At 46.0% G+C, this 15590-nt stretch overlaps 1 protein-coding gene across 3 annotated transcripts in view; it reads right to left on the bottom strand.

Annotated features, from left to right (window-relative positions):
- LOC113422769 (vigilin-like) overlaps positions 1-15590 on the bottom strand; it is a 47467-nt gene that overhangs the window by 24346 nt on the left and 7531 nt on the right. For all 3 annotated transcript variants that reach the window (XR_015746024.1, XM_087947692.1, XM_087947693.1), the window contains exons 6-10: positions 15037-15252; positions 10097-10303; positions 5708-5815; positions 4467-4571; positions 3555-3633 (exon numbers count right to left, since the gene is read on the bottom strand). Coding sequence is in view for 2 of the 3 variants with exons in the window: in XM_087947692.1 (XP_087803818.1) it covers positions 3555-3633; positions 4467-4571; positions 5708-5815; positions 10097-10303; positions 15037-15252 (715 nt within the window). In the remaining variant the exon portion in view is untranslated. The remainder of the gene's footprint in view (positions 1-3554; positions 3634-4466; positions 4572-5707; positions 5816-10096; positions 10304-15036; positions 15253-15590) is intronic.

Here is a 15590-nt window from a genome sequence, read left to right as displayed (position 1 = left end):
CGAGAGGAAAGGGAGAGAAGAGTTGCGGGCGTAATTTGCAGGAGGAAGTGGGTGTACCCCACGGCAGGGAGCCCAAGGAAGAAGGGCTGGTAGGCAACGGAGAGCGTCCCGTAGCTCCGGAAGCAGCCTAGAGACGCGCCGGGAAGAGGCACAGATGCTGCCTTGTAGTCCCCAAACCAACTCCAAACGCGAGCGTGTTCCAAACGCGAAGCTGGTCGCTAAAGAGCCAGAAAGCAGCAAGGGCGCCAGGTGGAAAGGACAGGGTCACAATCACACGGAGATGCCCAGAGAGCGGAGCGCACATAACTAAAGGTGGCGCACGCAGTTGGTTTGGGGACTACAAGGCAGCATCTGCGCCTTTCCCGGCGCGTCTCTAGGCTGCTTCCGGAGCTACGGGCGCTCTCCATTGCCTACCGGCCCTTCTTCCTGGGCTCCCTGCCGTGGGGTACACCCACTTCTCCTGCAAATTACGCCGCAACTCTTCTCTCCCCTTTCCTCTCGCTCCAAAAAGATCGCCATCGTATCCCGCCGATTCGGGCTTCCAGCCACGTTGTGATCCACTCGTGAGGTTGCCATCTCGGATGGAGGCATCGCAGTCTCCCTCTCTTGCTCGCTTTGAACTTCGCGTGACCAAAATAAAGATTGCCCGCCGTCATGTTTGGAGCTGCCACTTCCGCGTTTGGAGCTCAAATGGCGGCGACACTCCAAACACGGAAGCGCCAGCTCCAAACGCGTGCAGCGGAATGGGCAGAAGGAAAGCAACAGCGGCGGGTGCCAAAGGTGTCTGCAGCAAAGGTGTTTGGTGAGGAGTAAGGAGCTCTCCGCCGCTGATGATCGCCCGTTAGGAGCGGCTGGTGGCGAGGAATTGCCCGCCGGGCGCTCCTAACGGCAAAAGTCTCCTGCCCTTCCCCTTATTTTGCATATTTTAAGATAGGCCTAAATTTGGGGGAGGGCTTAATTTGATTTTATGCCCCAAAACATGCTGGGCCTTCCTATTGGTGGAGGCCGTATTGTTGGAGAAACACGGTATGATAATGAATAGCAATGGCACTAGCACTTAGACTTATATACCGCTTCACAGTGCTTTCCAGCCTTCTCTAAGCAGATTACAGAATCAGCATATTGCGCTCTGGTGAGATTCGATCTGCCAAATTGCAGGCAGCTGGCAGCAGCAGAAATAGTGTAATGACCCGGGGCGGGGCACAAAGGCAACACAGTCAAATAAGCAAGAAGAGTCCCTTTATTATCTCCAACTTTGCCCCCAATGTCCAGGTTACCTTTGGCTGGAAAAAACTCTCCTAGGAACAGCCTTTAACTATAGAAAATTCAATCCAAAACAAGGTACATACAGACTGTAACCAAAAATCCAAACGAATAAAGCTGCAGTAATTAACTTGACAAGGCAGGAGAAAGACTTTCAGACTTGAAAGCACGGCAACACTCATACAGTTGGGAATACGCCAGAAACACAGATAAGCCACGACAATACCAGATAAATTCACAATTTGCTTCCAACAACTTGCTGTGCGCAGCTTCCCTTTTTAAACAGTGTGTTCGCAGCTGCAGCTAATGAAGAGAATCAGGGCCCTTTCCTTCCCGGTAAGCCACGCAACTCACGTTGCTCCCTTCTCCGTTCCTCCCTGCATGCCCTAGGATGAAGAGGGGGTGGGCCTGGGTCTTCCTCTGAATTCCCTCTCCCTTGCTCTACCTCTTCCCTGCTCTGCCCAGCCAGACTGTGCCCTTCCCCAGTTTCTTCCACAACCACACTCCCACTCCCTGTTGGAATCAGATTCCAAAAGGGACATGACAAGTAGCTTGCAGTACTGCACTCTAACCACTGTGCCACTGAGGCTCTTGTGAAAATACAAAGAAACTTTAAAATCCCCAAAGCAAAGCTTTATTGAACGCATAACTGCAGCACAGAAAAAAGTAGAACCAACTCTTAAATTTTCCCATGCAACCCTTCATAGTGAACCCTTCCTCTCATGGAACAGGTCACATGATTTAATTAAGAATAAGCATTTTATTTTGATAACAGGCTGCTTCTTTGCCGACATTCCTCTGGGGATCGTTAATAATTAGGAATTCTCTAACTTGGTTGTGATCCCCTAAAACTAAAAAAACGAATTGGGGTGGACCCCGTGAACAAAACCAACAAATTCTTTACAATTAAGAGTTTTGGTAAAAATAAATACAGATAGCCCTCAACATACAACCATAACTGAACCCAAATTTCTGTTGCTAAGTCAAGACAGCTAGATTTTAGAAAAAGACAAGGATGTCATTCATTTTCTCTGCCTCCATAAATCTTCGTTCTTTCTGCTCCCAAGTTGCACACCTAAAGAAAAATAACATGCTGTCTATGGCTCTTTAAAGGCTTTTTTAAAAATTATTATACAGGCAGTCCTCAACTTACGGCCACAACTGAGCCTAAAAATTTCTGTTGCTAAGCAAGGTAGTTGCGATCTTGTCAGTTTTGCTCCATTTTATGACCTTTCTTGCCACAGTTGTTAGGTGAATCACTTCAGTTGTTAAAAGTTAGTAACATGGTTGTTCAGTGAATCCAGCTTCCCCATTGACTTTATCAGAAAATCACAAAAGGTACACTGCAACTTTCATAAGTACATGCCAGTTGCCAACCATTTGCCTTTAGTTCACTTGACCACGGGGATGCGGCAACAAGTGTGAAAAACAGCCATGTCGCTTTTTTCAGCACCATTGTACTTTGAATGGTCACTAAATGAACTTTTGTAAGTAGGGGACTACCGTATTCCTTTTGAGTAGTTAAATTTTATGGTAATGCACCAGAGGGAGCCTTAAAACTGTCAGAAAGGGAGCAAAGGCCAAGAGATTTTACTTTTGTCTGTGAGAGTTGATCAGATCTTTTTAAAAAGAATATACTCCCCTCCTCAAAAATACCTGGGAGCCTGAGTTAATCTCTCTGTCAAGATAACCTACGATACAGGGTTGGAGCAAGATCAATTTATTTTGTGGGTTGATGGGGAAATAAAAAGGCGGAAGCGAAAATGCTACCCATAGCCTTGAACCAAGTCACGCAGATGAGAATCTGGGTCGCAGTTGAAAAAAAGATTAACACCCAATATGGAAGAGGAAAAGGGCCGGCTGGTTAACCTCTTTAGGAAGCAAAAAAGCGACAACTTGGCTTCCGTCACTTATTGGTCATCTTGGGAAATCCCAAAGGTGCTTTTTCAAAATGCAACTCGACTCTATTTTCTTTTGAAGAGCTTTGCTTCTCATCCAGAAGCTTCTTCAGTTCTTAAACTGAACTGAAGAAGCTTCCTGGATGAGAAGCGAAACGTCTTCAAGATAAAACAAAGTCCAGCTGTCTTTTGAAAAATAACCTTTTGGGACAAATCATGGATGTTGGATGACTGAGAATCTCCATGAACACTCAGGGAAATGTTAACAGAAAAGATTTAGCTGTTATCTAGTGTTGTGTGTGTGCTTCAATCTCACAGTAATTGCTGGGAAAATTAACCCTACTCTAGACACCTCAAATCCCTCAGGGTTGTTTCATTGCTCTCTAGACTCACTGTTAGCTCCGTTTTTCCCAATCAGATGACGATGAAATCTCTGGTCAATAAGCACTTCGGTGTAGTCCATCCGTCTGAGCTGCAGAAGAGAACGGAGTGGTGAGACACAAGACTTGCAAGACAAACATGGAGCCTCAGACAAGTCAGATTCTATCTTGGGCATCAGAAATCGCGCTGAAGACTTGCAGACTTCAACTCCCAGAATTCCCAGCCAGCCATGGGAATTGAAGTCTTCCCATTGCCAGGTTTGGAGACTCCCATGCTAATGTAAAACCGAACTGGTCAGGCACACTCTCTCACTTCCCTCACCACCAAGGTTCCTTCTAGTCCTTTGAATCTATGATTTACTTATCCTAGCAACAACAAAGCTCTTCTGAGATTCTTGGTGGTACCTATTTATCTACTCGCGTTTGCATGCTTTCAAATTGCTAGGAGGGGCAGGAGCTGGAGCAAGGAACCGAGCGCACCCTGTTGCGCAGTGCTGGGTGTCGAACCTGAGCTGTCACCTTTCCAACCGACAAGCCCAGCTTCTTTTAACCACTGAACCATCACCTCCATTCACAACATGGCAAAAGCTGGTATCAAACTGTAGGAGGCAGAGATAACCCACAGAACTGCAGCTTTCTCATTGGAATTCTACGGCACGTTTGAATAGGTAGGGCTCCAATTTCTGGATTCATTTACAAGAAAGTTTTAAGAGGCAAAATAACACATGGAAAAGGACAGTATTTGGTGTTTTAAGCACACTCTTCTAAAAATAGTTCTGCATCATCTCTCCTACAGGGGACACTCCTAATATCACTAGCCACAGATAAATTATTGACCTGGATATAAAAGGTTTGTTCTTCCTGCTATAGAGAGGAGTCTGACAAAAAAAGAGAAAGTACATGTAAGATTCACAAGAGGACTCACCAGGTCCCGAATGATTTCTTGAATCTGGCTTTGGGCCAATTCCACCTCCTCAGTGGGTCCTTCTAGAGTGATCTTCTCATCGCCATCAGTGAATTCAATGTGAACCTAAAAGAAAGAAAGTCTACTACCAAGAAGGGTTGCACGTCTTTCTCCTTCTGTCCTGGCCACTTTTTACAGAGGCACAACTGAGAGTGTTTTAACAAACTGCATCACTGCTTGGTTTGGTTTGGTGGCAGCAGTGCCTCAGACAGAAAGTCCCTACAGAAAGGGATGAGGACAGCCAAGAAGATTATAGGAAGCTCGACTCCCGTTATTCAAGATACTGCTTATGAGCGCTATGTGCTTAGAGCTCAAAACATTGTTAGAGACCCACACACACCTACTTCACAGCCTGTTTCCATTGCTCCCCTCTCGGAGGAGGTTTTTGAAATATTTCTAGAAGGACTACCTGATGAGCCACAGCGACACAATGGTTAGAGTGCAGTACTGCAGGCTACTTCTGCTGACTGCCAGCTGCCTGCAATTTGGCAGTTCAAATCCCACCAGGCTCAAGGTTGACTCAGCCTTCCGTCCTTCCGAGGTGGGTAAAATGAAGACCCAGATTGTTGGGGGCAATACACTGACTCTGTAAACCACTTAGAGAGGGCTATAAAGCGGTACAGCGGTATATAAGTGTAAGTGCTATGGCTATTCTGTAACAGCTTTGTTCCCAATGCCATTCATCTGGTAAACTCGCAAGATTCTTTTTTTTCAGTGTTGTTATAACTTTGAATTAGCAGTGGGATCCTACCTGTTCCACTACTGGTTTAGTGATCGCATGTGTGTCCCTAATGTACACGCAGCTTTCCCCGCACCAGCTGAGGCCTGCAGCTCCAATCAGCTGAGAGGATAAAGAAGAGAAAAGCTATTTTTCATCCTCTCAGCTGATTCTCGAAGGCCTTTTTTGACTGCCGGTTTGGCCGAACTGGTCCGAACCGGTAGCATACCACCACTGCTTTGAATGGTCACTAAATGAATGGTTGTAAGTCAAGGACTATACTAACCGATACACCGATATTTATGGTCTTCTATGTTCTATAAAGAGAGGGGCAAAGAGCTCAATAGACTATTCAAATTTAGCTCCTGCTTTTCCAGTCTCCTCAAGGGAGAGGAGTACTTTTATTTTTAAATAATATTTCATACATTAAACCAGAGATTTTACTCTGTTTTATTTATAGCTTTGTTATTTTAGGAATACTTGCCTTAGGGAGTTGCTGGGTAATTCTGCCAATATTCTGTCCTTTCTTCCCAATTATAAAACGATGTAACCAGGCTGGGGCCATTACTTCAGCTACCATCACACTCTTCGCCTAGGGAAAAGGGACAGGATGGCGAGAAGCATTTACCGGCTTCATTCGCAAGAGTGACTTTGAAAAGCTGGCTACAGACAGGTCTCCATTCAAGTTAGATACCCAAACTGGCACATTTTTATGCCAGCATTTTTAGCGCTGCAATACTTGCATTCTGCCTCCAGATGGCATAATGGCATGATTGTAGCATTGTCACCATGTTTATTTATTTTTTTCTTAATTAGATGAGCAAGTTAGCCAATTACACTAAGCCAGAGTTGGTTAATCTTCAGCTTCTGCGATTCACATACCCGTGTTTCCCAGAAAATAAGACCAGGTGTTATTTTCTTTTGGGCCCCAAAATAAACACTAGGGCTTATTTTGGGGGGGGGTCTTATTTTTTCCCCATATACGAGAGACACACTTCTTCTGCTTGCTCACAGTGGGGCAGGAGGCGGTGGGGATGAAGCTGCCCCACATGCCCCGCACTGGCTTACTTCAGGGCTTCTGCAGTCAGGCCACCCATGCCCCGGCACCTGTCTCACCTCCGGCAGCCCCCTCCAGCAGGACGCTGCGTGACCACCAGCCCACTTTTTCTGCTTGCTCACAACCGCAACAGAGCAGGAAGCCGAGCAATGCACCGCTGCTGCGGCCACGAGGCAAAGTGGGAGGGTGGAGCTGCGCCATGCACCCCTCAGCCAGACCACCCACGCCCCAACACCTGCCTCATCTCACAGCTGTGGCACTAGTGTGCCACTAGGTCTCCTGCTCCATTGCAGCTGCAAGCAAGCAGAAGAATTATGTCAGCAGCCACATGGGCTCCTCTGTACATGGCTGCTGGTGTTGCCGCCATGAGGATGGCCTGGCTGTAGGAACACTGAGGTAAGCCGGTGCAGGGCACGTGGGGCAGCTCCATCTCCCAGCCTTGCCTAGTGGGTGCGGCACCCCTAGCAACAAGACAGAATGGATGGGCGACCAGCTGTAAGCTCTTAAGTAGCGCCTATTTTGGGGGTAGGGCTTATATTAGGCACACGTAAAAACATGCCAGGTCTTATTTTTGGGGTGTCCCTCAACCCCCTCCAATTTTGGTGAAAACCAGACACCCCCCCATTTTTAGTTAGGAAACAAAGGAAACAAAGTATTTTAAGTTCAAAAATGTCATTGTTAAAAATAGGGGGTAGAAATTCTCCAAAACCCCAATGTTTCATTAGATAAAGTGGCCCCACATTCTCCCCCCTCCCATTTAAGTGCCATTTTTGACCATCCAAAGACTGCCTATCTCTACTCCTCAGTTTGTTGAATGTGGTTTCCTGAAAAAACACAATTTACTAAATTCACAAGGACACCACATCCTGTTCGTGACTTACAATGGCCAAATTCACCGTCATCTAAACCAGGGGTCGCCAACCTTTTGGATCTCAGGGACCACCAAACTCATACTTTTAAATCCCGAGGACCACTAATATGAATTTTTTTAAAAAGCTAATATATTTAATATAATTTTTTATGTTAAATATAAATTTATACATATACATATATATGTGTGTGTGTGTGTGTGTGTTTTCTTAAGTTTTCGCCGGTATTTATATGTATGGTATTCAGCTTTGTTCGGGTATTTTCCCACGTCATTATAGTTGTGCTTTTAAAGTTGTAGCAACGTTTCGGCAGAATCTCATCTGCCATCATCGGGCTTCTGTACAGTGTTCGTCTGTGAGTCAGACTTTCACAGCCTTTTGTTTTAAATTTGGTGCTAGCCATCTGCTGTGCCAGAATGGTTTTATCTTCATCCTGATTGGTTGGGAGTCTTGGTCTGTGTTTATTGGTCTTGGAGTTTGCTGTGTTCTGCTTGATTGGTGTTTCTAATATCTTCTGTCTGTTTTGTGGCTTTTTTGTCTTGATTGGCTAGCAACATTGTGTTTCCTGTATTGGAGGCTTTTAGTGCGGCTTGGCTCCAAGTAAACAGATGGCTATCATTTATTAGGAAGCTAGGTTTCATCTGGGTGCCTGGTTGAGGTGTGTTTGAGCTGGAGGTATCAGGGGGAGTCTGTTTGTGCCCAGGGGTTTGGCTGGCTTGTGGTGTGGAGATTTGTTTGTTTGAGAGTGCAGGCTTCCAGATAATTGACAGTCTGGTGGAATCATCTCTTCTATTCATGCTTTCAGGTCTTTTTTCAATCTCTATGGCTTCTCTAATAATTCTGTAGCTGGGGTTTTCTATTGTGGCTAGGGTTTTGGTGCCATTGAAGTTGATGCTATGACCTGTAGCTTTCATGTGTTGGACTAGTGAGGAAGTGTGTTCCAGCTTTTTTACTGCATTTTTGTCTTCATCTAGGCAGGTACTTATTCTTCTATTGGTCTGTCCAATGTATGTGGCAGGGCATGATGCACAGGGGTGCATATATGAAGTCCCCTGTGCATCACAGACGAACACAATACAGAAGCCTGATGATGGCAGATGAGATTCTGCCGAAACGTTGCTACAACTTTAAAAGCACAACTATAATGATGTGGGAAAATACCCAAATAAAGCACACATACATACATGATACACACACACACACACACGTACACACACACACACACACTTATTAAATTATAACAAAAATGTAAATGCTTGATGATAACAAAATAAAACGTTCTGGGCTGGAAGCCACCCCACCACCTGGCACCTTCCAGAGAGACAGAAGAGTGGGTGGGGTGTGTGTGTGTATGTCTGAGCTGAGGGGGCTGGGGCAACTGCCGCTGGGAGAAGCAGAGGCAGAAAGGGGGCTTTGCTCTCCTTGGGGGGCAGCGCCCCTTGGCTGCCACTCCAGGGGCTTCTCAGCAGGCATCTTCCTGCAGAAGGACTGCAGCTCTTGGTGATTAATTTGGGGAGGGGAGGGGAGAAAGTGGGAGCTCCTTTCAGATCCCGGGTGGAAGATTGAGAGGCTCAGATCTGCAGCTGAGGAAAAGCTGGGGGGCTCTTCCAGCGTCACCTGGAGACAGGCAAGGAACGGTGTCCCTAGGGGCACTTTTCTCGCTTTAGCACTTCGCTACCAAACCCAGCCACAGCCAGTGATTATTTGGGGGTGGGGGGAGGGGGAGGGGAGAAAGCATCTCTTGCATTACCAGGGGAGGAAAGGAGACAAAACAAAGCTCACTCTTTCACTGAGACCTACTAAACGCCAATCTACCGTGTTCCAGGAGTTCTTCGAAATCATCAAACGCTCCCACTTGCAGTTCCCGTGCCTCCTGGCTCAGGTCCCTGAGATGCACGCTCCCACACATGGTGGCAGTGGCAATAACAGTCCCCTCCCCCAGCACCCGCTGTCAGCTCTCCCCATTAGTTTTCTAGCTTTGAATTGCTCCCGGCTCTCTCCCTTTCCTCCCCCCGCCCCCCCGCCCACGTGCAGGCAGGAATGGAAAGGGAGACAGAGCCATGCACAGCTCTCCCCTTTTTCAGCCCTTGCTGCCTCTCCCAACATCGAAGCCTTGGAAATGCAGGCAAAGCCGCCACAGCGGTAGCGCCCTGAATTGCTTGCTTCTCCACTACTGCCGCCGCCTCCTCCAGCACCACCTCTTTCTCTGGGTAGGGCGATTCTTAACTAACCAAGCATGCTAAGGCAACTCAGGACACTACCACTGTGGCGGCTTTGCCTGCATCTCTGAAGCTTCGATGTTGGGAGAGGTAGCAAGGGCTCCGTCTCCCTTTCCTTTCCTGCCTGCACGTGGGTGAGGGGGGAGGAAAGAGAGAGAGCCAGGAGCAATTCAAAGCTAGAGAACTAATGGGGAAGAGCTAACAGCGGACGCTGGGGGAGGGGACTGTTGTTGCCGCCGCCGGGTGTAGGAGTTGGTTGATGCGTGCATCTCAAGGGCCTGACTCCGGGGTCCCTTGGAGAGCCGGGAGGCGCAAGAACTGCGCGGCCCAGATTAATTGTTTTGGGGGGCCATTTCTTCTGTGGCCCACCAAATTCTTTTCATGGCCCACCAGTTGGCGACCACTGATCTAAACCAAATGGAGCCTGCTTGACACAACACCACTTTATTTTAAACAAAACAGCAGGTATTGAACCAAAGGAAAAAAATAAGAGGAAATATGCAGAGAGAAAAATGCACCTTCTGCACAGATCCAACATTTTTACCTAGCTGGTCTTTAAAGTTTATGTGCATGTTGTTTTCAGTTAACTTATGCAAATTCTAGGAGGAAAGCCAGATTTCTTTTGTTGACTTTGGCACACCAAACAAGGTCCTTGGCTGCTAAGTGCTAGTCCCATGTCAAATGTCCCCGGGTTACTAGACCTTTGTGCAACCTTTGCAGATGGTTACCTTGGCATAGACCTGAGTTAAGGCTGGCCCCAGTTTGTCTGGCTCTCCACGCAGAATGATGGTTTCAGAGCTGCTTTCAAGGGGCGGCATCTCCACCGAGACTCCTGTGGTATCTAGGATTTCCTGCAAGGTGTTTCCTTTTGGGCCGATGATGTACTTGTGTTGGGACTTCTTTACCTCCACAGAGATGGTGGTGGTCTTGCGCTTCTGAAAGACAGCCAGAGGCAACTTCGAACCAGAAAAAGATGCAAAGCCAACCTTCATTCTTAGCCTACGAACAATCCTTCACTTTTTCACCAGGGCTGATGTTTACTCACATGGTCTGGAGCATATCCAGGTAAGTGTTGGAATTCATTGTTGGGATGTATTTCTATGCAACAACTACAGTAATATTCAGCCAGTAAACAGCAGTGTTTACAAATTTGGATCTATGGTATATACGCTACACTCTTTTGTTCTAAGCAGAGTTTCCCATTTCCTGTTACAGTTAAGCAGTTGAACAGTAAAGCACATGGTGACTGTACTCTTGGTTTGTCTGTGGTGCTATATATATAAACGGAAATTTTAACACTAAGACTGGTCCAGCATACAGGTAGTCCTCAACTTACGACCACAATTGAACCCAAAATTTAAGATATTTGTTTTGTTCCATGTTACAACATGTTTCTTGCCACATTTGTTAACTGAATCATTGCAGTTGTTAAATTAGTAACCTGATTGTTAAGTGAATCTAGCTTCCCCATTAACATCAGTTGTCAGAAGGCTGGAAAAGATGGACCACATGACTACAGGACACTGCCACCATCATAAATGTGACTCAGTTGTCAACTATCTGAATATAAATCATGTGACCATGGGGATGTTGCAATGGTCATATGTGAAAAATGACCATGAGCCACGGTGGTGCAGTGGTTAGAGTGCAATACTGCAGCCTACTGACTGTCGACCTCTGCCTGCATTTTGACAGTTCAAATCTCATCAGCCTCAAGGTTGACTCAGCCTTCCATCCTTCCGAGGTCGGTAAAATGAGGACCTAAATTGCTGGGGGAAAATGCTGATTCTTTAAACCGCTTAGAGAGGACTGTAAAACACTGTAAAGTGGTATATAAGTGCTATTGCTATTGCTCTAAGTCACAATTTTCAGTGCGGTTGTAACTTTAGTCACTAAATGAACAGTTGTAGACCTCTTACAACCATTCATCTAGTGACAGTTCAAAGTTACAAAGGCAGTGAAAAAAGTGACTTATGACTTGTTTTTCACACTTACGACCTTTGCCGCATCCCCATGATCACGTGATCAAAATTTGGACATTTGGCAACTGGCATGTATTTAGGACAATTGCAGTGTCCAGAGTCATGTGCATCTATTTTTTTTGCAACCTTCCGAGAAACAAAGTCAATGGGGAAGCCAGATTCATTTAACAGCTGTGTTAGTAACTCAACAACCATAGTGATTTGCTTAACAACCGTGGCATGAAAGGGCGTAAAAGACTACCCTGTGTTAAGATGGGTGGCCGATACATTTAACGAAGAAACAATAAATACAATGCAGCAAAGCTCACTAAGCTGCCTGGCTTAGCGATGGAAATTTTGGGCTCAACTGTGGTCATATGTCGAGGACTACCTGTAAAGGTGCCCTTGACCAAACCGAGGAAGGGTTTTTCTTTGTCAAGTGCAAAGTAGGCAGGTCACAGTAGGTGATGGCCCTGAATCAGATGTACTGGTATGTAGGAATGGCCTTGAAGACAGGAAGTACTGCAGCCAGGGTAACGATCAGATAAGAGGCAGCTTAGCCAGGCGTGAGACGCTGCTGGTATAACAACCGGTTCAGTGATCGCGTGCTTTGCACATGTGAACACCAATGCAAAAATCCTTACCTGCTATGTTACTTTGGGGCAATAACACAGCTGAGGAGCAGCAATCTGTTCTTCCATGCTGATCAGCTGGGATGATAAAGGTTAGTACAGCGCAGGGGTAGGTGGGTGGTCCCACATGATTGTCGGAGAGAATTAGTTCGTTCCCAGCTAATCTTCAGAGCTAGAGGTTCTCCTGGACTGGTCCGAACCAGCAGAATCCCATCCCTGAGCTTAGACCAGAGTAACAATGGGGATGTGACAAATGTCTGTATCAAGTGATCCTCTTTAGTTTCTTGGGCTTTAAACATGATGGGGAAGAAATATATTTTGGGATTTCCAAGGTTCTGTTAAGGTAACTGCCAGGTTCCAATTAATGCAATCATCCTAAAATGAGCTTGACAGTAACCTTACAATAAAGTAGAATTAGTCGTGTTTTCTGTCTGGCCTCCCTTACAAGACTGACAGTAGCTGATCTCAAGCAGCATAAATATCAGACTTATGGCTTGAACAACATTAGAAAGTTTAAACACACACACACCACACACAAGTTGCAAAACCAGGTGCTATATTCTGGTTGAAAGAGAGTTATGGCCTATGTGAGAAATATTCCCATTTCTTCTCATACTAAGAAGAAAGGTTAGCATGAAATGCTTATCTACCTCGAAATCCCTCTATTCTTTCTCCTCCTTTTGTAAGTGTTTTTTTCTCATTTTTTCTACCAAGAATCACTTAGGTAACAGATATAAAAACATAGGTCATTACTCTGAAACTGCCTGCCTAGCAAACTGCCAAGTTTTTGTTCAACTAACAGCAGGCAGCAAAAATGTGAGGATTGATGATTCCTAAGAATGGAAAGACTGGTTTCTGCAGAAACAAATCCTGGTTGTTTGATTGGGTTTCCCATCGATGGGTAAGCCATCACATTCAGTGGTGGGATTCAAAATTTACCACCGGTTCTGTGGGTATGACTTGGTGGGAGTGACTAACTCGATAGCACCTTGCTGTGAGTGATGACGAGTTGGTCACGCCCACCCAGTCACATAACCGATGCTGTATAGACAGGGTGATTGCCCACGTATGTGCCTTCCCCCCACCTTTGGGCTGCCAAAATAAGAAGGAGAAGACTTGGCTGAACATTTCTGCCTCCTGCTCTCTGCTTTGTGTGCACACAAATCGGACAAACAGCAACCATCAGCTGTTTCTTACCTTCCCTGGGGCGCACCAAATGCGTGATTCGCGCATGCACAGATAACAGCAACACCATCAGCTGTTTCTTGCATTGCCAGGCCTATCACACACACAATTCACACATGCGCAGATAACAAAAACACCGGCCATCAGCTGTTTCTTGCATTGCAGGCCTACCACACGCGCAATTCACACACGCGCAGATAACAACAACAACGACCTGTTTCTTACATTGCTGGATGTGGCAAATGTGTAATTTGTGCACACGCAGGTAACAGCAGCACTATCAGCTGTTTCTTGCATTGCCGCGCATTCCAAACGTGCAATTCGCACACACGCAGATAACAGGAACATCGACCATCAGCTGTTTCTTAGCTCAGTTGAGGCATGGCAATCCGCTTTGCCACGCGAATCAGCTGATCTAAGAAACAACAGAATATAGGTGAGGTGAGAGGTAAGAGTGGAGGCAGGGGCGCAGGGCCAGTCAAAATTTTACCTACCAGCTCTCCGAACCGGTCTTCCCTACCCAGACACAAGAACCTATCCAAACTGGCTGAATAACACTCCTGATCACATCTAAGCCTCTCCTGAGCGGGCACTCAAATTTTCCCCTTAGAGATAGTCCTTGACTAACAACTACAATTGGGACCTGATTTTTTCTCATTGGTAAGCAAAGTGATTAACTGAGTCACACCCAATTTTATAACCTTTTTTTGCCACAATTGCTAAGCGAATCAGTGCAGTTGTTAAGTGAATCATATAGTCATTAAGCAAATCTGGCTTCCCTCATTGACTTTTCTTGTTGGAAGCCAGTTGGGAGCATCACAAATAGCGATCATTTTCAATGCAGTTGTAATAATTTAGAACGGCCATTAAACAAATCTCTGTAAGTTGTAAAGCATATGAGCAAGTATATTATAACAATATCTTTTAAAACTCCAAACGGAGAAGAAAAGGAGCAGAAATTTCAACCTCCCATGCCCCTCTTACCATTTCCATGTCGCTGTCATAGTTTTACAGTTCCTGGTGACCAAAACGTTGTAGAAAAAAATGCAGCTTCAAAGGAAGTGTTAGGCCCAAAGGCTTTTGCAAATGTCATATCCTTCACCCAAGCCCTCCCTTCCCCCAAATTTGTCCTAGGATTATTAGCCATTTCTCTACTCAGACATCCAAAACTCTGCTCAGCAAAACCACAGATGGTGTTATGTAAAGTGTGGCAAGGCCGTGGAATATTAAAGCATCTGGAAATATTTACCTGAAAAAGACAGCTTAAAGAGGATATGACAGAACTACCTAAAGGGAGTCACATGGAAAAAGTTCTTTGTCACCCCAGAATACAAGACATGGAGTTTTGCCTTCTTTCAATGACCCCATAATCCCTTGCGGGGTGGAGTCTGGGGAACTGAGTGGAGCTGAGTGTTTACTGGCCGGATGCCCTTCCTGTTGCCCATGCAGAGTCTTCTTTCAGCAGACATATTTTCATTGTGATCAGAGAAATATCTGCCCTTACCTAGTTTCCTCTTTGCATTGGGTACACCGGGCCAAAGCCATACTGGCCTAATGTTTCCTCTTCGCATTGGATGGACCTGGCCAAAGCGAAGAGGGCTGGCTCCTTACATTTTCCAGGATGGCCGCGGGGGCAGGTCCAACTACATCACGAGCCAGATCCGGCCCACGGACCTTGTGTTTGATACCCCTGTTCTACACTAATTTCCCATTTAACTCCTCCCCCTTGCTCTGCCAATGTCTCCCCACACAATCCCAGCCACTCTGGCTCTGAGAAGAGATGGGAACTGAGGAGACAGGGAAGAAAATTGCTGCCAGAGCGGAATAAGAAATATGGTGACAGATACTCCAACAGTGTAGACGAGCCCCAAGAGATCTCTCAAACACTACCTTGTCCTCGTAGATCTTGCGGATACGCAGAAGAGCCTGGGAGACAGGTTCCTTCTCTCCAGTAATGATGATCTCATCCTTGCTGACGCTGGGCGGGGGGATGTTGATGCGTGCCCCTGTCTCCTGCATGATCTCCTGGACTGTTTTGTTGAAAGCCCCAGCGATGAATGGGTGAAAGACCTTCTCCAGGTTCAAGCGCTCCACTGCTCGTTTGTCCTAAAAGGAAAACCACAGAGAAGCTTCAGCCTGACTAGAGATGAACATAGGTAGAGCTGAAGAAGCTTCTTCGATGAAAAGTGAAACATCTTCAAAGAAAAACATGGAAGTCCAGTTGCCTCTTGAAAAAAGCACTTTTTATTTATTTGTATCCCGCCTTTATTATTTTTATAAATACAGGTGGTCTTCAACTCACGACCACAGTTGAGCCCAGAGATTATGTGGCTAAGTGAGACATTTGTTAAGGGAGTTTTGTCCCACGTTACGACCTTTCTTGCCACAGATATTAAGTGAATCACTGCAGTTGTTAAATTAGTAACCCGGTTATTAAATGAATC

This window comes from Notechis scutatus, chromosome Z, assembly GCF_049901735.1.
Source record: "Notechis scutatus isolate UNSWTSFEM ecotype Mainland chromosome Z, rNotScu1.2, whole genome shotgun sequence".
Classification (NCBI taxonomy): domain Eukaryota; kingdom Metazoa; phylum Chordata; class Lepidosauria; order Squamata; family Elapidae; genus Notechis; species Notechis scutatus.
The sequence above is the reverse complement of the archived record's forward strand: the minus strand, read 5'-3'. Positions and strand labels throughout refer to the sequence as shown.